The 24,873-nt window shown below is 37.2% G+C and overlaps 1 protein-coding gene across 1 annotated transcript in view; it reads right to left on the reverse strand.

The window, feature by feature from the left end:
* Positions 1 to 24,873, reverse strand: part of SORCS2 (sortilin related VPS10 domain containing receptor 2) — a 561,128-nt gene that overhangs the window by 52,917 nt on the left and 483,338 nt on the right. The window contains exons 9-12 of the mRNA XM_074147142.1: positions 23,215 to 23,394; positions 17,469 to 17,615; positions 15,955 to 16,057; positions 6,067 to 6,143 (exon numbers count right to left, since the gene is read on the reverse strand). Of these exons, the coding sequence (XP_074003243.1) occupies positions 6,067 to 6,143; positions 15,955 to 16,057; positions 17,469 to 17,615; positions 23,215 to 23,394 (507 nt within the window). The remainder of the gene's footprint in view (positions 1 to 6,066; positions 6,144 to 15,954; positions 16,058 to 17,468; positions 17,616 to 23,214; positions 23,395 to 24,873) is intronic.

A 24,873-nucleotide genomic window follows, 5' to 3' on the forward strand; every position in this document is an offset into this window, starting at 1 on the left:
ATGTATGAACAAAACAGGATTAAAAGACTTATACTTTTTATAACGTCCACACTTCAAATTGAAAAGGACATAAAAGTAAAAGAAAGGAAAGTTAAGCAGGTGAATCGGAAAATGTTCAGGTTCAAATCACAGTCAGATTAAACTGTCTAAAGTGATTTTAGCCCAGGCTTACAGTTCTCACAGTATGCACTCTGGATTTCTTGCTATTATATATCACCAAGTGACCCATCACCTTACTTCAGTATTTGCCACATTCTGTGTATCTATCTTGCAGAATAAAATGCTTTGTAGCCTAATTCTAAGAAAAATAGGAAAACTATTGCTGTCTGTGAATTTATCACATGTTCTCCAGACTCTACAGAACTTGAAATAATTGATGCAAGCATGTTTTCTGCATTTCCAGTGTCAACTGATTTATTTAAATTCAAACTTTATGACATCTCACACAGAGGCCACTCTGAGTTCTGAACCAAAATGCAAGTAATATTGATTTAATAGTTCAAAGGATTCAAAATTTCCTAAATTCTTTTAATACATTTTCTAGAGGTCATCAGCAGTACTAAAATAAATGAAAAGGTAGGTATCTTCCCTTTTTTACATCTGAAATCTATTTTAAGACAGGGTTTACTCATGCTATTAGCCTGTGAAACTTCATTTAACATAAGAGCAGGTGATAAAGTGAGAATTACTACCCACACTTAGCAGTTAATAGACGAACATGTAGCCTCTTACACGCTTTGACAAAGCAAAGGTGAAAAACATAAAGGTTAGCTCTATTTTGCCTTGTGAATGAAAAACCAGCGACGATACTAACTGCTTGGTTTTTGACAATATTAAATACTACATTTAGAGAATTTACCAACAAGACTGAACCAGAGGAGGGGGGAAAAAGTATCTTAGAGCACATTCACAATTACTTCAAAAATAGTAAGCATTTAATTTGGGTTCCGAATTCAGTCTTCCTCTCATCTAGTAAGAGCATATTTTATGGGAATCCTAGGGCTTCAAGTGTCTGATCAGTTTTTCAATGTTGCCAATTTATAGGCAAAACGCCAATATGAGGCATTTACAGTCCTATCTACTTGTTCCACACAGCTGCATATTTTAGAAGAGAATTCAGTAGAGGACAGACAGTAATTTTAGATGCACTTCAAAAGGATGAGATCAGCTGGAGACAAATAAACAAGCAGAGTCTTGATCCTCCTCTAAACTTTGTTTGAACTTTTGCTCAAATCAAAATAAAACAGTATATGCTGAGACGCGAAGACTCCGCAAGCTTCACCATCATACTGAAGATAAGGGAAGCTGGTATCTGCATCACTTCATCTGAATTAGGTTTTCCCAGAAAAGCACCATGGCACTTTCTCATGCACCATTTCAGTACCCCAGATTTAGCACACTATAAAGCACAGCAGAGACATTACAGGCATATTAATGCCATCTTTATATCATGCTCTTCTAACACACATTTCAAACATTTTATAACCAAAATGTATGAAATTCCTTATGAAAGCAACTCTTCATCTTCAGTACACCGAAAAGAATTAATGATTTCTTGCCTGTGGAGTTCAGCACAAAAGTAAATATTTATCTCCACTTTCTAGAAACAAAATCAAGACAAACAGTTTGCAAACAATTGAGGCAAAGGTGGTCCCAGTGTCAGGACTGAAGTTCGAGCCCAGGAACAAGGTATGTATGTTCAGAGTCAGCCATGAATTCTGATCTATGTCTCTTCTCTAACTACAGTTCAGGTAACATATTTATTATCATCTTTACTAGTAGCCAGCCACTACAGAACTAGATTTTTATACGCTATTTCTGTATTAATTTTTTCTTCTGTGTTTTTTCAAGCATGTTATGTGCTTTATAGTCATAATGTCAACTTCTTATCTCTTTCTCTCTCTCCTCCCTCTGCTCTCCATGTGTTTTTCCTGTGACTGTCCTAACAACTTCAGCAGTTACTCCAGGCCAGGATATCTGTTGGGATAGACGAAATTAATGAAAACATGTTTAAGTGATCCTAGAGAAATATACTCCACACAATTTTAGTCTGAGATATAGGCATTGCGAAAGTAACCAAAAATACCCAAAGTCACTTGCTTCTCTCACCAAGTGACATCCACTTCTAAATTCAAATCTGGAAACAGAGGATAAGCCAGTTGGGTCTTCCCAGGGGTGAGAGGCTGGCATTGCAGCCTTTCCTGTTGTGCTTAAAGGTGTTACCATCCATCTCTTAAGATGTCTGCAGTAAAACACGTATACTCAGTTAAGGAAACCGGACTAAAACTCCAGACATCTAGATTCAGTTCCTGGACGTACTACAGACTTTCTGTGTAACCATATTAGCTGCGTAACCATATTATTTCTGTGTAACCATATTAGCTTAATTGAACATTTCGTTGCTACACTAGCTACTTTGGTAGCAGATCAAATATGAAAAAAAAAAATTCGTTGCTGATTTTTTTTTCCTTTTATTTAAGCCATTTCTTTTGAATGCCAGACCTTTCTCTTACTCTGCACTATTTCAAGCACAGTATTGTAACAGATGCTGTTGAAATAGCAATGGTAACCATAAGTAATGGTTACCAATGGTAAACAGAAATCATTTTTTTTAAAAAATAAATAAAACACACTCATATGTGTACACAAGGTCATCCTTAGCATTTGACAGAGTATCCTAATATTTTAAAAATCAGGACTGAAAAAACAGGTGCCCACTGGGGAAAAGATGTCTAAAACCTGTACGGCCTGAAATTGTCTTCAAAGGTAGCCATTTCTCCCAGTATGCAAGATTTATTTATTTATCTATCTGACTCCCATCATGTTCATCAAGACATTTTATGATATTGTTTTCCTGATATACTAGACATAGAAATCTTCCAAATAGATGTGTATGTCCCATGAGTTTACCTTAGGCTACATCTTCATGGTTCACTTGAGTTCAGGATAATGTCCAAGTGAGATTCCCTTCTCCTACAAGCCAGATCACTGCTGCTGCATGGGTGTTTAAGCTACTTATCAATCGGTTCCTAAACTACTGCTACTACATGCAATGTTGTACAATACAGAGTCAGAAATTTCAGATTGCCTTAAAATGGTACACAGTAGAGCGACAGTTTCAAGAGAAACATCTTGAAAGGTAGCTCAAGCAACATGCAACAAAAAGATAGGAGAACAACTGGATCCAGCCCAAGTGGTGGTGTAGCTACTTATAATCAGAATCCTTGATTTACTTTCCATTTATCACCAAGATTTACTTAATTTCACAAAACACTCATTTGGGCATTTTTATTTCTACTCATGAATCACAAATTGATTCTGAGTCAACAATGCGATGCCAGTGCAAAGAAAAGAAATTCTTCTGAAATGATGTGCCAGTAATGTCACGACCTCAAGGGTAATCATTTCGTTCTGTTTAGCACCAATAAAATTTGTAATTTTGCATCCAGTTTTACCATGCTTCAGGAGAGGGATGTCATATTAGACCATCCAATCAATGAGCAGCAAAAAGGTAAAGCACTTTAGAAATTGAATCCATTAGGAAAATCAGTGGATTTCAGTTTGCTTTTTTTTCCAAGCGAAAACCCCTATGCTCTGGGTAGACATGATAATCACCTTTCAACATCTGAAAATTTATTCAAAGGTGAGAGGAAACCACTCCTCTTCAAAGACAAGAAGAAATCAACCTACTTGCCATATTTGTGAAACGGCCAGAGTAACAGCAAAAAGCTCTGCCAGCTTACATTTAACATTTGGTGAAACACTGAACAGGTTGCCCAGATAGGTGGTAGATGCCCGATTCCTGGAAACATTCACGGTCAGGCTGGATGGGACTCTGAGCAACCTCATCTAGTTGAGGACGTCCCTGTTCATTGCAGGGGGCTTGGACTAGATGCCCTTTAAAAGTGCCTTCCAACCCAAACTATTCTATGATTCTATGATAGTCAGAGAAATCTATGAAGAACGGTGAAGAACCACATAGGAAGGTTGCAAAATCTCCTACAGTAAAGGATTAACAAACAGGTCTGGCAAACCTCTGTTAAAGGTGTTCTTAGTAGGTTTGATGCTGTCTTAGAGCATATGGTTGGATTATGTGATCTTTGATCTTCCTCCCGGTCTATACTCCTATGAACTAATACTGCTATTATTTCAGGGAAGCTTTTAATGAATTCCTTGAACTGCCTTTTCCCCAAATTCCTTTATCTTTACTTTCCTGCATTGCCCTGTCACTCTACTCAAGCACAGACTGCGTTTCTTCTAGCCTGTAGACAGCTCTGCCACATCACATGTGGCATGCGAGAAAGGTGACAGGCACTCACTAATGACAACTGCAAAGTTTCCAAGTCAGTGACTTAAACCCACCTGAAGAGCTGTGCCAAAACACGAGCTTTGTTCTTTTTTTGTCAGCTCAGGTGACCTCTAATTTACTGTTAAAATAATTCCCATATCATCTGATTGAAGCCTTGTCTTTTGTTGCATGAATTCCAACAGAGAAAGGAAATGTAACGCTCTCCTCAGGAAGAACTGTTTGATCATGAACAGTGAGGCTATAAAATACATACAATAATCTACATTTTCATTCTGATAGCAAATATTAAGATTGAGTGAGCTCTTTCAAGAGCTTTGTAGCAGTTTTAATTAAAATAAAGCTAGCAATGGTGTCTTTCATTTTGACTGTCGTAATGAGGGATCAGTTTGTGGTTGGTTTTACAGCATGAATAGTCATCTTAAGGTCAAGTTTCATCACGTATCATTTGCCTGAGCATCTCACAAATAAAAAGCAGTGAAAATACAAATTTTATCCCCTTCACTCTTTCCTTCTTATTTTTCACCCCTGAAAAACCATAGAACTTTGGCAAATAGCGACAATAAATGATTAGAGAGGTCTCTATACAACACAGTACCCACTGTAAATCCTGGTAGACTTTTGCATTTAAAGATCTATTTATCATCTGATAGAATCCAGGAAGGAATTTGGCATAAAATTTTATGTTTTAAACTTCAAAGGACATTATCATGACAAAAATAATGTATTTTTTCTTAAAAGTCCTTCTGTGGAGTATTAATGGCACTCTACAATAACAATGTAAGAAATTTTCTGTATTTTTGTCTTTCTATCTCAAACTCCCTGAGCTCAATAACACTAGTGAGAGCATTTTTTCAAACTTATTTCTTCTCAGATAATAACTCAACAGAATTTTATTTTAGTTGAACGCTAAAAGATTATTTTAACTGAAAGTACATGACTTCTTGACTCACTTTGGTGGTTTGATGGTTGGTTTTTTTCCTGGATATAAATTATAAGTAGATTCCAGAACTTCCTTATATCTTATGATCATGATTATCATTGCTATTTGCACTCAAAAAGAAAATATCCCTCTAACTAAACACTGCTGAGACAGAGCGATTTAGGAAAAAATAGATAATAAAGGTGCAATGTTTAAATTAACACTAGGCATTGGAAGCAAAAGACATCCAGAATTCAAATGGCATTACAGCTACTACAAGACACTTTTTTTTAAAATACTCTGACGTTTGTAGTCCCAGAATTGATTAAATCATACTAAAAGACATTCAAAGGTTTATTGCTTTTTTCAAACTCTTTTTGCTTTTTCAGTTTCAATGGAGAACAAAGTTGAAGCTTAAATACCAGTTTTCAGACTACGAAGAAGAGGAATTTCTTCCTTTCTACCTAAACCATGTCTTTCAGCTTGGAATATTTGTACTGCCAGATCTAGCTGAAATCCACTTCATCATTAGCATAGGAAGACTATTTAAATTATTAAAAACCTAAATAGACTCTATGGGTTTTTTTATGCAAGATACTTCTAAAATCTTTAAAAAGGCTAAAATATTCCAGTTGCAGCAGAACTTGACAGCTCAACCAATTTGAGTCTTTGCAAATCACCTCCTTAATCTCTCCCAGTTTCCAAGTGAAATGGGGATAATAATAGCCACCTCCCTCAAAACTGTGGGCATATACAGATTAGTTAAGCATTATAAAATTCACCCTATTGGGTACATTGACATTATTTCCAGGTTCCTTTAATGATTCCTTTTTCCTACCTGACGCCATGTCTTCCCACAGTCAGATGTTATGTACATCTCTTCTTTATACTCAACCAGCTGGGACCCCAGGTTGCCTGTCACAAAACAGGAGGAAACAAGGATTGTATCCACGTGAGCAAGAGAGATTGGATCTAGTCCTAATGCCAGTCAGGGTGAGATGTTTCCAGGTCAGAGCAAGTACTAAACTCAGATGATCAGCAGACTTACTTCATCTCGGTAGCATCAGATAAGTCATCTTAAAAACACATATGTACGCTTTTAATTAACTTCTGTCTTTACATTGCTAGCTGTCTATAGGTGGGAGCAATGAGGCTTAATTATAATACTGAAAAACAGAGGCCAAACCAACATTCTAGTTTTGTTGCTGCATGCTGAAAAATTATTAGAAAAGAATACATGTTTAAGATGTAAATCTAAAAAGCCCTAAATTCAGAAGCTATACCTTAACCTTAATCTCATTCTGTGAAATTATTCATCTTGAACTTAAATTGTTAAAACAAAAAATCTTTTATCTGTAAGACTTTACAAACTGGTAGCAAAATCTAGAATCTGGAGAAACACATAACATTGAATTCAAAGAGGGGAACAGGGGTTGAAAATGTGTAAATACAAAATAATCTAAAGCAGAATTACTTGATTTACCTAAATATTGACCCAGAAGCTACTGAATATTTTGACAAAAAGCACTGAGGAGCAGCAGCTAGCATTCATATTACTGCAAAGCAAACAGAAGTGTTAAAACAAACTTGTAGAAGGTGATCTTAGCCGACGCAATCCCAAATACTGAGATCTCCGTCTTTTAATGTGGTATTTCAAATAGCAAACTATTAAACCACCAGGCAGTTTGCAGTATTCTAGGGCAGAAGCAATCATAGCACAATATTCCTTCAAAACTATATCCTCCAGGGGATTATGACTTAAATATATGGTTTGCATGTTTTTACAGTAAAAACAAGTTTGAAGTTATCAGATCCTCTTAAGCAGAAGAGATGAGGGAAGAAAACACTTGAGATTAAGATAGCGGTATGAAATTTCACTTGTGTGAAATAAAGTGTTATATAAATAGCTGGTTTTAACCACCAAAACAGAACTGTTTATGCAGAGTGTGCTCATTAGTGCTCACGGGTTCCTGAGAGGAATGACAGCGCCCACTGCCCAAAATACACACTCTGTTTGGACTATCAAGATTGACCGTGCACCACTGTTTAATGCTATAGCTCTACATTATTTAACCCTAAATACAGCCTAGACAGGATTAGGATATTTGTGTTGAATCAGGGAATTTATAGGAGTCAGTTTATTTCTTTCAACTCCATCTAAGATTTCAAAGATGCCACTGCCCCTTCGTGGGTTTTCATCTTTCTAACCCACTTAACTGTCTCTCATTTATCAAATAATTCATCACAGATTTAGTTGGCCATGTCATTTTGAAAATAAGACCCTGTTCCTGTAGGCAATGAGGAGTCTTGATAAAGTCAGTCCAGTATGGATGAAGGTCATTAGACTGAACACATACGTACGAACCAGGCTCATATAGATGAAGTAGGTGTAAGACCTGTAAGATGAAAAATGTGCCAAAACCAGCTTACAGACTCCCAGTGCAGGGATGACTACTACTGGATGTGACAGCATCTGTGCCAAGTGGGAAGGAAAGAGAAATGGGTAATTGTGGAGTGAACAGCCCCTATTTTTTTCCCTGCAAACACCCTCATCCTCAAAAACAGTCCACCATTAAGTTAGCACCAAAGCATGGAGCACTTGCCCAGGTGGTGTGTGGTCTCACCTTCCCATCGCTCTGCTAGCTGACTTGGTCCATGCAGCCAGGGTAGAGAGGGCCATCGTATGGCTTTCAAAGGGGTTATGATTTATACATAAGGCCGTCTAGTTTTAAGAAACAATGGCTCTAGTGATACCAACAATCAAAATGAAACCTCCATGACAGAAATGATAGAAAGTTACAATCACATCATCAGAGTTAAGGACAAAGAACCATAGGGTTAAAACAAGGCTCAAATTTAAAAAAAAAAAATAGATTAAGCTTTTGGTTTTACTCTGCCCAATAGTCCTTTGAAAATTAGATGTTTTGGTTACAGTCACGTTGCATTCATTTAGGTAAAACTTCCAGTATAAGAAAAAAAAATCCCAACAATTAAATGATTTAGTTGTGAATATTATCTAGTGAGACAGATCTAAAATGAAAGTTTCACATCTGAATTCAGTTGCATTTTCTCCCAAAAAAATACAAGTTTATTTAAATCTATTTGGTTCATGGCCATTTTCAATTTATTATCACTTTGAATCCTAGAACCTCATATAAGCAAAGATCAGGAAACATCATCTGCTTTTTCCCAAGTCTCACAGATCTCATCAGCAGGTAGGACCCAGTCCCATCAGCTTTGTGGAGCAAAGATTAATCTGGTCACTAGGAGGAGGTATGAATGAGAAATCACCTTCTCGGGATCTGTAGGAAGGGAAGGGAGATTTGATTTGCCGTTTATACAAAACAGATTTCTTTTGCTTCGTATAGTTTTCACTGGTATATGTTTCTGCAAATAGGTATAGTTTTGTGCTCTGCAATTACTCACAGAACTTTTTCTTTGGGATAGCTGGGGATAGCAAAATTTATTTCCTTGCTAGAATCTACAGTATTGCTGTCAGTCTACACCCTTCTTTGCACTGATACCTTTAATGAACGCATTGTTAGTTTTGCTCCTGGATAAATGCTGTTTATTCTACCTCTTTTTGCCACTTACTGAAACCTGCTTACATGAGTAGGTCTTTATTTTGAGAACTGCTATGGATCTGGACTTTAAAAATTGCAGCGGTAAATTGCCTTAGCTAGTGGAGAATCAGTCTGTAAACTAAACACCAGCAACTTGTGCTTCATTAGAAAGCCTTTTATATCCAGCTGATATGTTAATGACTGAAAGATATTAGGAACAGCTTTGTAATTGCAGCTGTGTAACAAGACAGACATGACTTCTAGTTTTGTTTTACCTTTATTGACTTTTCCTGAGCAAAAGGGGTTGGTGGACTCAATTATAATTACAGAGAAATGCCATTCTGTGAAAAAACACAGCTGATGACAAACTTGGCATAGAAGCTGGTGTACTGCTTTGGGAAAAAGGACTTCACTTGCTCCTTTGACCTTTGAAAGTAGTCTGGCCCCAAGGGAAGGGTGAAAACACCCAGAGGTGGTGCATGCAGGGACTTCTGATTACTGACATAATGTTCTGTACAAAAATGAAGGTTGTAATTTCCACTAATTCCAGATTTTTTAGGAGATACAATTATATTACCTAATTTTGCAAACTTTATAATCTCAATTCTTCAAGCACATCAGAAAACCCTGTCTACAAGGGAGGATAAAACTCTGCAATACAGTGGCAGTTCGCTATGTGGGTACTGCAGACAATGCCTTGCTGAAAAACCGCATCAATGGATTCAGAAAGAAAAAGCAGGAGAGGCAGCAAGCAGGAAACCAGCATCACCAATGGAGACAGGGAGGCTCCTGCAAAACGCAGGGAGTTATTTGCCATGGCAAACAGCCACGTCTCAGGGGTGACAGGGAGAAGGAAATTTCCATAGGAACACATAGGGGTGTGTGATGAGTTTAAGCCAAGGGTATCTTTGAAAACTGTTAGCCTGAAAAAGTAGAACCGGAATAAAACTAAGCCCTTCAAAGAACTTAGCAGACTCACCACAGTTTTATTTGCAAACCTTTCTATTTAGTGTGTGTCACACAAGAGTTACGAGTTTTCTCTATTTAAAGTGACATCATTTTAGCTTTATTTTTTACATTCTAATAAAAAATAACTTCAAAGATATAGGACATTCTGTTATTTTTGAGATTTAAAATAAAGGGCATAATTTTACTTCAAGGCTGTAGCTACCTCACAGTGTGTCATGTTACTGGATTAAAGCCAGCTAACTAGACAAAGCACATGTAACAGCACTGTGTAAACCCCCTTACAACAGCTCCAATTCACATCAAATAAAATGCAAAAAATACTAACATTAATAGCATTACAAACAATTGACCACAATGTCACAGGAGGACTCAGAAAGTGCAGCTGAAACATCCTGAAAGTTTCCATGCCATACCCACGTAGAATTATGAACTTTATTTGTGGGAAGTATGGCAGCCAGTAACACGTGCACAACTGACATCACGATCAAGTGATACAGAAGGCGAGAAACTGCCAAATTATGCTCAGTCCCAAGACTGGAAGCCAAAATTTACAGTTTGTAAGTATCATTCCCATCGGTCCTGAAGTGTTCAAACTGTACTGCACACCCACAAACATTAGTGTGCTGTTTGCCTGGTGAATCACACCAAAATCTGTGCTCCTTATTACAGTTGTAAATGTCTGTAGTAACTCCTCAGGTGCGCCACTACAACATGGAAACTTTTCTATCATTTTAGTGGGTCTGTGTTAGATCTCAAAATTCATCTGTGGTAACTAGTAAAGGTAATATAATACACTGAAGGCAATTCAGGTTCATACTGAAAAAGTTACTGCATCTGGAATGGGTAATCAACTGCAGGCTATTTTAGCCAGAGCTATAAATGGTATAATTTTAACATCACTTTTTGATCTAAATGGCCTTAAAACTCCTCTGACACATGACACAGACTGTTTTGACATCTAGTTTCAAGAAGTTTTGTCTGCAATATAGAAGCTTCTCAAGTTTGTCTTATTTTATATTTTTCTTGTAGCTAAATTAGCAAGAGAAAAGAAGACTTTTCAAATGATTGTGAATGTTTGCTTCAACTTTGCTTTCTACATTTCTCATCCAATTTTAAACTTATTGTTATTCAAGGCATTTTTAGAGGTTCATACTTTGTCCCTAATAAAGGGATGGCATTACTGCAAACACCACATAAACATGAAATAAGGGAAGGCCAGAGACTGTGCTGCAGCCCCGAGGCCAGTTGGTATGACCTGACCATGTTCACACCACAGAGCACTCAGGCCCGGCTCTCCCTGGGTGCTACTACCATAGCCATTAGATGCATTTTTTGGTGAGGCTTTGGGGATTTTCGGTTTGGGGGGTTTTGTTTGTTTGGTTTTCCAGTTCAAATTACCTGAAATAACATGAGGGTTATGTTATAGGCCATGTGATGAAACTGAGGATGTGTGTGGCATGCCCCAATGATGACAGATGTGTCTGAGGGTAGAAGGCCAAGGTACCTTGGGCTGTGCAGGTTCGGATACGTAAACCTGGTGCTATCTTGACCATAGCACTTATCAGAAACAGTCTCGTGTGTGTGCCTTCTCACAAAACATGGCCTGGGGGGCCATATACACCTGAATTCTTCTTAAACGCTTCCCCAATGGCTTTTGTCACCAACAGAGCCAAGATACTGTAATAGATGGACTCTTGGCCTGGGTCAGTGTGACTCTCCTATAGTTATGTTGTGACACCTTGTTTTTACAATTTAGGAAACAAAAAGGAAACATTTTGGTCTGTATTTTGGACTTTTTGATTAAGCATATTTGTCTCTCATTTCTATTACTTGCATTCTTATAAACCTTTTCAAACTGTGCTTTGGGATACAGGAAATCCTCTTTTTCTTTTTCACTTGTCCTGAGTAAAGACTAATTTTAAAGTAACTGGGTAAAAACCACATGTTCTATCCCTGCAGGGGTGGCAGTCCCAAAATCTAGAATACAGGGGTACTAACTACCCTTCAACATATTTCTCCAAGCTATTCATAACTGCACGTAATTTCAGCAGTTAGTAGCACAGGGGTGTGAAAGAAACCAATGTATTTTATTGATGACCAGTGGCCAGCCAAGCTCTCTGAAAAGGCAGTATAGCTGTGATAAACACACAAAGGTCTCAAGAGAGTAATTAAAAGTTTGTCTTTGCTCAGGCATTTTTGGCAGGTTCCTACCAGGTCACACAATTATGGGAAATTACTCTCATTTGCAATTTACTACTAATTTACATGTTTTAAGCACTACTTCTCATTGCATTTACCCATATTTTTATATAAGATTTTAGACATGCTTACTGTGAGAAGAAATAATCACCATATGCAACACTTCGATAATCCTTCTAATATGGAAAATCTTTTCCAGCCACCTAAAATTAGCATACAGGCAGATACCTGTTCCAAAAAGACAGATGTACCTTGCCTGGATTACTGGTAATTAATACAGTTGTAACGTCCCTCCAGTCAATGCACAGTAAGCTAAAATTCCATGGTGTGTAAACTTGTAGTCACGGCGTAGAACAAACACACAAAAAATTCCTGTTTAAATGTCCCAAGTAGACAGTTTTTGCCTGGCAAGCTGAAGATGTGTTTAGCTGAGGGAGTGATTCACACCATCAGAATGGGGGAACATGTCGACACAAGAAGAATGCAATTGAATTGCAGCATTTTCACTCCAAAATGCACTGGGAAATGCTCAGTCATCTCCCTGTTCCCTCATACTTTTTACAGTGGCATCCTGGTGTGCTACCTTTGTGAAAAATGATAGAAATTTATCACAATGTATGCAATGTATTTGGGCCTCATATGACAAAAAGTAAACTGAACTTTCCAGCACTTCCTCAATTTGTGTGAATGTGCAGAATTTGCTGGTTGCTTGATTTGCCATCAGGATTGGAAGCTAAGCAGGCAATTGTTGTGAACTAGCACCTGAAAAGTCTATACTTCTCTAAACACTTTTCATAAAAAAGTCTTTCGCAAGTTTATAATAAAAATTTACACATCAATTGACACACATTTCATAGCTGATGCTGTGAGAAATAGAAGCTGTTGCCAAGATTAAAATGCACGAAAATCAAATGTAAATGCAAAATCCTATTACATTTCTTAAAGGGAGCAAAGCAGTTATTTAAAAGAGCACTTTAATATGCAGCTATAAAATTTAATATTCTGTCTGCACAATTTATATATATACATAAGCTAAAAATATGTATTCCTCAGAACTATTTATGCAACTTTAATAGAGTGGATTTTTTTTTTTTTTTTGCAAATATGAGTTTAAAAAGATGCAATTTTAAAGTCCTATTATTGCATTTTTCCCAAATGCTCTAGGCATTAATGCTGTTGACCATTTAATTATTTTTTAAATTAAAACAATTTTCAGTAATCTCTGTGCTCTGATTTTCAACCACAGTATCAAAACTATCCTTAAGTCACAGGTTAGGTTTTCTATTACCACAGGCAGCTGTATTGTATAAGCATTCTATAAAGTGGCCAAACTCCAAGTTAAAGGGATTTTTTTGTTTGTTTGTTTGCCTTTTTGATTGATAGCAACACTGCTCTTACCGAGAGGAACAACTTCATGGCTCTTATGGTTAGAAACTGTTTTCTAGTTTCTAGTTCTTACCCACTTGTTTACATTGCTTGTTTCTACCCCATGGTTACACTTTCTGGAAAAAAATCATAATCTTTATCGCCCTTTATCTTTTGCAGCTAATGAGGTTCCCCGTGTAAATATTCTCTATTTCCATCAACTGCCAAGTAGTCCTTCTTAGAACCTGCTCATTGGCCCTGAAAACCAGTAATGGGAATTGTACACATTCTTACTAATAAGTCATTGTACAGTATTTTTCCTGAGTATTAATATTTCCCTCTCTCCATTGGCAACTGTTCACCTACTTCACCATCAGAACACATTCCCCTTTTTCACAGCACAGGGCACTGATGGTTCCTAGACACACTGTTACCAACTCACATTCACAGATCTTTATCATCATCAGTCATTTCGAGAAGATGCGCTCTCCCTAAACCTAGCAGTAAAACTCCAATAGTGTGTGATGTGGCCCAAATAATCTGATTTCTGTATGTGCTAAGAACCAAGTACTTCTGTTGATTTGCATAGGATTATCAATTTCAAGGTTCAGGCCAGAAGAAATTCAAGCTCATCGTTGGCAAAGTATTTCTGATAAGAAACTTAAGTTTACAAGGATATGAGGTTTGCCAGATAAGACTGAACATGCGCACTGAATCTAGATGACTTGAGCATCCAAATAATGTAAATGCAAGTCAAAATCAGAGCTGATTCAGGTTGTCTGTTGACAAGGAGTCATGCAGTTGCTCTTTAAGATTTTTAAGACTCCAAAATAAGTCTCTCAGCTCTGTCTGCAGCTAGATGACCTTCTACCAGAGAAAGGACGTACCCCACTACTCTTGGGCAAATTTTTCTCACTTTCACACTATCCCTCCTAGCGTTTTAGCCAGCTGCTATGAGTGATGGTGCCTCTCTGCCATTTCCATTACATTATAAGTTGCTCCATAATCAAGTCAAATTTAACATCACTCCAGTTCTTAATGATATCTGGATGTCATCAAAAAGGCTCCTTCATATTCAAGTTGAGGAAAGCTGTCGACAAGTTTCCCTACTGCTACAGTAAGACAATGTCACAGTGATAAAATCTTGCCCCGTTCCAGGAAGGAATTAAGGGCAAAATACTCTTCTCCAACCTGCCATCCCTAATATCATCTCATAGAACAGTGCACTTAAACACCACAAAACACAATGAAACGAAAAACACCCAGTAGCTCAAAGAATATCAGTTCACAACATCAGATAAAGCAAGGACAAAGAATATCAGTTCAGGACATCAGATTATAAAGCAAGGACAGAGAAAAATGAAACAGATGTAATGCACTAATTAATTAAACCTCATTGCATAACTTGCTACTAGAAAGCACTCAGGTAAAATATGTTGAGGCTAAAACTAAGAACCTACATTAGAATAGGAGTACCTTTATGTAAAAAGAAGATCCTGGAGACAGAAGTTATTTTTTGAAATACTGGAATTCATAAAAAGTGAATTAAACACTTAATAGAAAGGTATCTACAAGTGCACTGTAGAAATTCTTAGTCTCACTCGTGTCAATAAAATATAGCAGCATTTCACCAGGTAGATCTGCCTCCAGTAAAATACTTTAAACTCCATTTACACTAGGGGAAAACTTGAAATCTTCAGTTATATTGAGGTAATGGCAGGTGTCAGTCTCTTTCAACACCAAATATGCTCACCTTGATATTCTCAGGAAATTTTCAATTTAGTAAGCTATTTATAGGAGACTAGTGTAAGCTATGGCAGAAAGCATTATTGATTAAAACAGATATACTTTAGGAAAAGAGAAGCAGTACATGTGCATTCTTATCTAAACATAATCCATAACATAGGATAAAACAATGCAATTTAAAAAAACTCTTAAAACAGTTAACATTTCAAAAATTTTGAAATAAATGAATAGATGAATCACAAGGATATGAAGTAAACCAGAGTTATGTGAATATTTTTCTTGATGAGCAGTCAACACTGCAATGGAAATTCTTTTATTAAATGCCACTTCACAATACCATGGCTCCATTTGTATGTTATAGTGGAGAAGCCACAACCAGCATTGTTCCCATCACAGAGACACATTTGCCTATTTCACTTCAACTTTCTTTAGGCAAAAAGGGAATTAATAAAAATGACAAGACAGATTATCTCTATCGAAGCAAAAAGAACAAAGGCTTGGCCACTGTTTATATCAGTTTATTGGATTTACTGGGCTATTTATGATGCTGGAGGCCCTACACCCCACTTCTAGAGAAAAAGAATGCAGGACGAGTCCTTCAGCCACTGTCACTCCTCCCCTCTCACTAATGAAGAAGGAGATATTACACAGCACAGAGAAGCATATTGTATCCTGTTATATATCTGTCCTAGAAAACACAGCTCTGGGAGTTCAATTAACTTTTATTAAATTGTTTCATCAAGAGATCCCATAAAGGGTTATTCTGAAGGGAAAGCTTTCCATTGTCAATGTTTCTAGTATGGTACTGATATAAACCAAAGGACTAGATCTGCAAAGAACTGTCACCACATTTCAGGTCTCAAAAGATAATTTTATGTGCTTACCTGCCCCCATTATGAGCCCTGGTGCAGTGTCTTTCGTATGGACTGTTCCTGACACATAGGGATTGTCGGCCCAGCGGAGATGGAGGTGAAGGTAGCAATCAGGCTTGTGGGGGAAAAAGACAGCAGATTTAAAAAAAAACAAAACACAACTGGTAACAGTTATGTTCTTAAAATAAGGAAAGCATAGTCAGGGAGCAGCTTCAGCAATGTATGTCCTTGTAGAGAAAGAGAATGGCTGTTTCCCATGGAGCCAAAGCCCAGTCTGAAATATCCAGTTAATATTAGCTATCTAATTAGCGAGTATGTCCAGTGATGTCTGTGTAGTCTGCCACCGTCTACACAAAAAGATTTCCAAACTCAAAAAAGTCAGGATGAAGTTATTGTATAAAAAAACCCTTGTGACAGAACAATTGATTAAAAATTATAACTTACAGCAACAAGTATTGTATGTTTCTTGGTCCCAGGTAACTGGTAAAATGATGATTAAAACCAACTGTTTGTACTGAAATTATTTTTATTTTAGAGAAAAAGTGCTACGAAAAATAGCATAATGACTTTTGGACACATCTATCATCTCTCCTTGCTAAGCAACTTACTGCTCCTTGCTCTTTGTGCAGCAGCACTCAGAGGTCACATTGACAACAGCAATCTGACCAGGAGCTTTCGCGGGAGCAGGCTGGGCTGCCAGTACCACCTGGAAGCTGCTGCCGCTGCCAGCCCTCCACTCGTCACGAGGAGCTCCGGATCAGGCCCTGCAGGCTGAGGTCAAGATCACGTAGCAAGGTCTTGAACTCTTCAAAAGGAAGCCAGCAGCTCCAGCCCCTCACTTCTGCTACATGGAGGGATCAGAGCTCTGGCAGCGGCAGGATTAAAAGCATTTATTTTGCCCATCATTGCAGAGCCTGGAGTCCCCAGGAGCAGAGAGTCAGCCAGAAAAATACAAGGTTTTCAGTACAGCCTAGAAAATAACAAAATATTATGGGTAGCTGGGACATCTAAACAAACTGAAATAACATCATCTTACAAAAAGAAAGGCTTTTTTCATGAAGTTAACTGTGATGTTTATTTCCAAGCAACTGTAAAGAGTTCCCTTTAAAAGGGAATCGAGGGCTACCTTGGTTTAAGATGAAACAAAAGTATGAAAGATGGAAAGAGAAGAGGTATTGGTAAACTGATGATGTGCCCCTTATATCCAGAGACAAATGACTGTTGTCATGATCATTCTGAACTGGGTTGTGTGGCTCGCACACAAGAAAAAATGTCCTCTTCATGTGAAAGTAAGCTCTACGTTAAGAAATGCAGCGCTACAGACAGGGCCATGACGCCTCACGCTGCAAGATGAATGGGCTAACAGCTTGTCAAACCACTGCCTTGTAATGCAAGTAGATTTGCCGACTAGTTTGGCTGGTAAACGTGGCACAAAACTCTTGGGCTGTTAGAACTACTGCACATCATACCGCACAAACCGTTTTTGTGCACTTTAGGGAAAGGATAGGCCAAAAAGAACCACTTACAGGCTTGCAGTTTGTCGGTTTGCCATTCATATCAATGTCTGGAGGGTTTAGAAAATCCCAGTCACGGCCTTTGTTGTAGGTTATCAGAGTTGTAACTTTCCCATCAATTTTCTGGTTGGCCAGAAAGACTCCTTTTACACCTCTGACCTGGAGCATACAGGAGAGAGAGTTAAAGACCAGCACTTACACATTTTTTTCAACAAGGCAACAAGGATTATCCCTGATTAGCTGCTCTTCTGTGGCTCTGAACTGTGTACCTCAGGTACGCTCTCCAGAAAGAAAGTGAATGATACCTTAAAAAAAAAGGAAGGAAAAAGGATAAGAGGAAAGGGTGAATGGGGGAAGGGGAAAACAATTATTAACTGATTTGTATTTCTAAATGTATTTAAAAAGGATATACAGTTCTCTCAATGTCAGAAGGCTAATCAAATTACATGTAGTTTATACAGCAAAATATGAAAATTACAATAGCATGGCCTTACTGTACACTACTGTTGAAATTACAGCTCTGCATTTTTTTAAAATATGGACAGCTCTAAAATGTTATTCTACAAAAGATGTAAGCAATTTATAACAGCAACTTGACTCTTACACTGAAGTCATGTAACCCATACCATATAAATAGTACACAAATAGGTTAAAATAACAAAATACAATATAATATCCTTTAAAATAACACTGAATTAGGAAGCACAATTGCCTTTTGTAATAAGTAAATGCAGACAGTAATAGCACCTTAGTATGTTTACTTCTAGCCCTAATAATTATGTTATGTGTTAATATTCTACTCGATGGCATGAGATAAGATCTTCTATTACATTTGAAGGTTTCCTTAAGAGCGCTTGTTTCCCTGGGAATGATTTACAAGGTTTCTGGAATTTTAAAAAAATTCTTGAAAATTTATATCAATATATAATATTTGCAGCATAGTACAGCTCTCTAATCTGCTTATGTGCTGTCATTTAACAAAACTGAACCATTCATCACAACTGAGTGCACAAGATAGACAGCTCTTCGCATAATCAGGAATATTTGCCTCTTACTGACATGATTCATTCCTGGATTTACTATTTACTTTGTATGTGAAATACTTTTTCCTTTTTTTCCAACTACCAGTTATGAACTCACTTTGACACTAATTTAATAAAAGTCTGCATTTAGGGTGAAGAGAAGGCATCCCTTTCAGCAGGCTACAGATTTGATACCTATTGTTTATATGCTTTTTTTCTAAGGAACTGACCCAAATCTACAGAGAATAAGAATGATCCGCTGGTTATGGTAATAGCCTAGAACTTGGAAATATATTTACATTTAGATAACCAAATTCTGTATAGACATTTAAATACCTACTCTCTCATGAGCTCCTTCTTCCTTAAATGCCATGCGTGTGCGGTTGGCTTACTATCCAGCATGCTGGAAACTCAGAATCACCTCCAAGTCAGACACACTATAAAAGTCAACTACTTTGCAGTGCAGGTGAGAAAACGAAGGGGAAGGAAGAAACCAGAAACCTACTCTTTTTTTCTTTCAAAGCACTTTCATCTTGCTGGGGCTTTATTACATATTCTGTCTTCCAGAGATGGCACAGCCATGAATACGACTGAAAAGCCTGGCAGTTCAAACATTTACTTGAGAAGGTAGACTTGGGGTTCAATTTCTGTGCATGTCTTTCTTCCAGTGAGCACAATATTAAATATTTAAAAAATAATTAGATCAGGGACTGCAAGTGAGGTTTCCCTCTTCATTTGTGGATGGCACAAACAGTGCTGCATCATGAATATTTTTGTTTCCGCTCTCTGTCTCTCTTTTTCTCTCATTCTTGTTTAATGAATATTTAATCATTCCATATAATCATTCAGTGGGAGTCTAAAACTTTTCTGCATTCCCACTCCCATCTCTAACCTATCCAACTGTTAGAGTAACCTCTCGTCTCTGTACTTTTGTACAGAAATTCTTCTGTACTTTCTATTCCTTGACTCAGTTACCCAATCTAAATTTGGGAGATTAGCATCTTTCCACCGACAAGGAAAAAGAATATGGGACATAAGTGTTTTAATCTATCAGACAGGTTATAAAAAAATTTCTTCCAGTGTCTCAGTTAACTTCTCTCACCGCTGCTCTAAAGAAAGGTAAAAGCCGACCAGCGCTTCAGCAGTTCCATATTGAATGAAAGGCATAAACCCTGCTTGAAATAATAAATAAGTTTCAGACATCTACCGTCAGAGCAAGTTCAAACGCATGATGTTTGGAGTGATGCACTAGCCTCAAAAATAATAACTAACATAAAACTATTGTGTGTAAAAAATGGCAGCTTTAAAACAGTCCATCCCCTCTGAAGCATTTTCTATTTTGTTTGTCCTGTGACTTATGTAAATATACACCTATCTCTTTCTGTAAATGCTGCATGTCAAATCTACATTCTGGATGCTGAGGTACCCAAATTCTTCTGTACTTTCTATTCCTTGACTTAGTTCCCTAATCTAAATTTGGGAGATTAGCTTCTTCCTACCAAGAAGGAAAAAGATTCACATTAATAGTAAGGTGCTACGGAAAAGAAGACATTTCAATGTTGTGGAGTGTTAAGTTACTCTGATGAGCAGTCCAGTAGCTACCTACAAAAGCCAAACATAAGGAAATTCAAAAGTACCTTTCCTTTGACTTTCTTTGGGCTTTTGGATTAGTTCTCAGAGCCCCTATTTCCAAAACAGTTCAGGAGGTAGTGGTTCCCCAGTACTCTTAGGAAAGCATTTTAAGCCTTACAAACCTATTTTCTAAACAGTTTTTCTGCTATGACTATGTATTCTGTGACAGATTAATTTCTGCAATGTTACATTATTGATTTTAGAGCAAAACAATATTCTATACTACTTGGTAGCAAGAAGCACTATTCAGATGGCCTCACGGTGTTTATTAGCAGTATTTACTGAAATACAAAAAATACAGCTATATAACAGAAGTTTGTAATTAAAATTTGAATATATACAATTTGTTGTTTGGGAAAAAAGGATGAAGAATGTGTACTGCAACTTGTGTAGCTTTTGCCTACATGAGGAGTCTTAACAAGATCCAATCTGGAAGTATTACATTAGTATGCCTATTTTGCAAATATGCCTATGTGAAATTTGTGACTGGTTCAAATCGGCAGCACTTGATACAATTTCAAGGACATGCTGCTTTTGTACAGTCACAAATTTCAAGGGCATGCTCCTTTTTTTGTCTTTTCTTCTTTGAACAAGTGTTTAGGAATTATTCCCCTTTCTCACACACAACATGAAAAGAAATACAGTACACACAAAAAAAGATAACGCATATAAAAGAAAATGAACGCAGACAGGTAGAAACCTATAAAAGATTTTATAGCAGGTGTACAAGTAAAAGATGAAGTGAGGTCAGCGGAAGATAACAAAGACGAACAGTGCAAATTTTAAGGAGAATTATGCACTAGTAGAAAGAGAAGCCGTCAACCATTAAGGACTGCCTCTGTGTTGCACTGATGATTCCTCTTCCCAAGATTGGATATTTGCATTAAAATGCCCAGAGAGAAAACCCAGACAAGACCAAAAAAATACCATGCTCAAGGACTGCATACATGTTATGTTTAGTACGTATTTATTACTGTGTAAATAATCTATACATTAATTGTATGTATGAGTACTTTATCACATTCTAGTAAAGAAGATGAAAGCTAATTATTTATCATACAAGCTATCTGGAAGCTGTAGGCTTTCTTATTGTAAGCAAATAAAACTGTTCTCCTATAATGCAACTCTATTCCAAAAATAGCTGTAAAAAATTGAAATGTATGGCTCCATGTATTGTTTTTCAATTACTCTTTATCATGTGCACATTTTCTTTTTAATGCAACCCTACAAATTAATCCAGCACCCACAAGAATCTAGGATATCTCTCTCTTGCACATTATCAAATATGTTCTCAGTAGCATTGTGAAATTCTGAAATCATCAGTGAAACAATTAAATAAATAACTCTTTTAGACAAAAGGACATCCAGGGGTGGCATCTCTGTACAGCCTATCTGAAATGACATGCTACAGGTGACCCAGGGAGGAGAGATTTCACCTGACTCCCTTTTAGCTTTGTATCCTGCAGGAGCAGCAAGGAGCAAAGTGCTGCAAACTAATGCTCTCAATAAATCTTCCTGTGGGAATGTGGCTACACACAATGTGTAGCTTCACTCATCAAGAAGCCTCATTTCTAAAAAGGTAGAGTCTAGAAAATAACCATTGTTAATGATACACCTTTTTGTTTTACTAGAGCCATTTGGAAAGAAAAAGCTAAACAAAGATGTAGGAGATAAGGCGGGGGGGGGGAGGGGGGCGGAACTACTATCATTTTCCCCCACCATGAAGAGTCTAACTACTGCCATTTAACAGTTCTGTAAGCATATGACTTGCACCCTAAATTACTACAAACCTTTTCCAGAGAAATCTAGTGCACTTACAAAGACTTCTTTTCTTAACTAACACCAGGCACATTAGAGAGTAACAGTGGCCAAACTGTGTCAGACCAAAGGTCCATTAGTTCAATACCCTGATAATGGCCAGTGCTACTTGCTACAAGAAAGAACAGAACCAGAGCACAAGTATACTTGTCGTGGTTTCAGCTGGGATAGAGTTAATTTCCTTTCTAGTAGCTGCTGTGCTTTGGATTTAGTATGAGAATGATGTTGATAACACGTATTGTTTTAGTTGTTGCTAAGTGATGTTTACATTAGTCAAGGACTTTTTCAGCTTCTACAGGAAGCTGAGAGGAAGCATAGATAGCACAAGCTGGCCAAAGGAATGTTCCATACCATAGACATCATATAAATTAGGGTTGGCCAGGGGGCAGGGATCTGTGATCCCTGGCTGGACAACTACCAACCATCAGGTGGTGAGATGATTTTCTGTTGCATCACTTTTTTTGTATATTCTTTTACCATTATTATCATTGTTTTCTTTTCCATTACTGTTCTATTAAACTGTCTTTATCTCAACACCTGAGGTTTGTTTTTTCTTTGGTTGGTTTGTGTTTTTCTTTTTCTTCCTTTCTTCCTTTCTTCCTTTCTTTTTCTTTCTTTTCCTCATTCTTCTGCTTCTCCCTATCCTCCCCAGTTGCCAACTGGGGTTAAACCACGACACCACCTTATTACATTTAAATGTTAACATCAATAGGAATGGAGTTGATAACAGTTTGTGCTACTCTTCCAAACCGCTATATTCCTCAGTCTTTTCTTTTGCCAGGTGCACTGATGTTAAAATCCAAGAAAGATTTGTTTATGGGAGAGTTTGTCTCATAGCAAATGCTGTTGGCACAAGACAGCTACTGAAAGCAAGTGGATTTTCTGTCCAATACCTAATTTTGTTGGTTCTTCGCTTGTCTGAGCTGACACAACCTAGCACAAGGCTCACATGGTTCTATTTAAGACTCTATTGGCTAAAAGGTGCCCTGCTCTAAGTCAGAAAGCGTATCACTGAGTCACCTAGAAGAAAAAAGCTGTATGTAGGCAGCACATCCATGGAAACCTATACCAAGAATCTAGTTCTTAAGAGTGCACAGCACATTAGCAGGGCAGGAGGGAAACAAAAGTAGTAACAACGCACTATCAATAAGAAAAAAATCCTAGTCTTTTTACATTAAAGACAACCGTGAAAATACATTAATGTAATGTTAATTATATTCAATCAAAATAAAAAAAAAAATGTAACTCCACCCAGACTACACACACTGGAAGAGATAAAGACCTACCTCCAGAATATCTATCAGGACATTCTCTTCTGGCTGCTTTGTGCTCCGGACATTCTCCAGCAGGATAGAGTAGTAAACACCCTGTGGGTCAGACTGGTACAGGTTGTACGTGTCTGTCTGGTACCACTCCTGAACAGCCACAAACACCTGGTTTTCATCTGTACTGATTATCTGTAAATCCTGTAGAAAAATAAGATAAAAAATTACTCATTTTCTCATAATTTCTATTTTACAAACAGTAAGTTGGCCAGGAGGGTTCAATACGGGGGCTGGGGGAGTGAAGGAGGAGAGAAATGCATCTGAAAGTTCAGTGACAGTAGTGTCTCAACATAATACTAATCAACATGCTGTGTCTCCCCACTCCGAGGAGGTCAGTCACTGCCTTCTGGCTACAGGTTATCAGAGTGCACACCAGCTTAGTGAAGACAAAAATTGTAAATGTGCAAAAGCCGTGATCTGCTTTGACTTTCACCGGAAATGACTTCTTGAAAAGAAGGGGGAAAAAAGGAAAGGGAATTAAAAAGCAAAATAATTTTCCAAAATCTGGATGACAGTCAATGGAAGACTGAAACAACATAAACAAAGTTAATCTAAAAAAATAATCCCCAGGTACCTAAAGAATTAAGAACTATTTCATCTAGGGTAAAGCATAACATAGCATAAAGAGGATCAGATATAATTTACAGCAGTTACAGATAGGACATAGCACATACAGTTCATGTATATTATAGTACATAATGCTAATTTATCTACGTGGATGAACCCACTGGAATATTCAACAGTAATAACACAAGAGTCAACATTCTGCATTCATTTCTCAAGAATTTCAGGCATGGATATTGCAACAGCTTTCTTTCACTTTTCCCAGTTTCTTCATTTCAAACTTTTCAGTCAAAAAATGCACAGCTGGGGAAAATAATTTAACACTAATATTAAACAGAAGAAATAAATCAGGAACTACCAACACTGAACTAAGCTTAGCAAACAGAAAAAAATAAAGGACATGAGTTTGCAATAGGAGATGGCAGCATAAAGGCAGATGTTGGGGCTACATATGAAATGACATCTAGTCACGGAGACTGAAAGCTCATAAACTCTTCATGACCTTGGTACTTAACTGAGAAACCGTATACAGTTTTGGTCACCTTATTACTGGAAAAATAACTAAGGCGATGGAGTGAATATGAAATAAAGCCACCAAAACGTCAAGAGAATGAGAGTTGGGGAAAATTGCCTTTAAAAATATATATCAAGAAAACAACTTTGTAGATGTCTAAGAGAGAAATAAAACAAATTCTGTAAGAATCCAGTTAAGACCGAAGGAAACATGAGTAACACTGAGAAACACTGAATACTTGGCAAAGCATGGCAGTCACACTTTAGGCAACATGCATGATTCAATTGAGGCATTTAAAGAAAAAGACACAAATAGAAATAAAATAATACAATGGAAAGATTTTTAATATGAAAAGATGGTTGTTAAATAACTAATAATTTAGTTAAATTTAAAGTATTTTTACATCTGACACATCTCAACACAAAAGAACCTAAATTAAGGTTCTTATCAATGACAGTTCAATGCTGTTTTCAAAGACTTTCTCATTGAACTGTGTACTAAAGTAGATTTTTGTTTAGCATCCCATTAATAGATCTCTTTTT

Source organism: Numenius arquata, chromosome 5 (genome assembly GCF_964106895.1).
Source record: "Numenius arquata chromosome 5, bNumArq3.hap1.1, whole genome shotgun sequence".
Lineage (NCBI taxonomy): Eukaryota > Metazoa > Chordata > Aves > Charadriiformes > Scolopacidae > Numenius > Numenius arquata.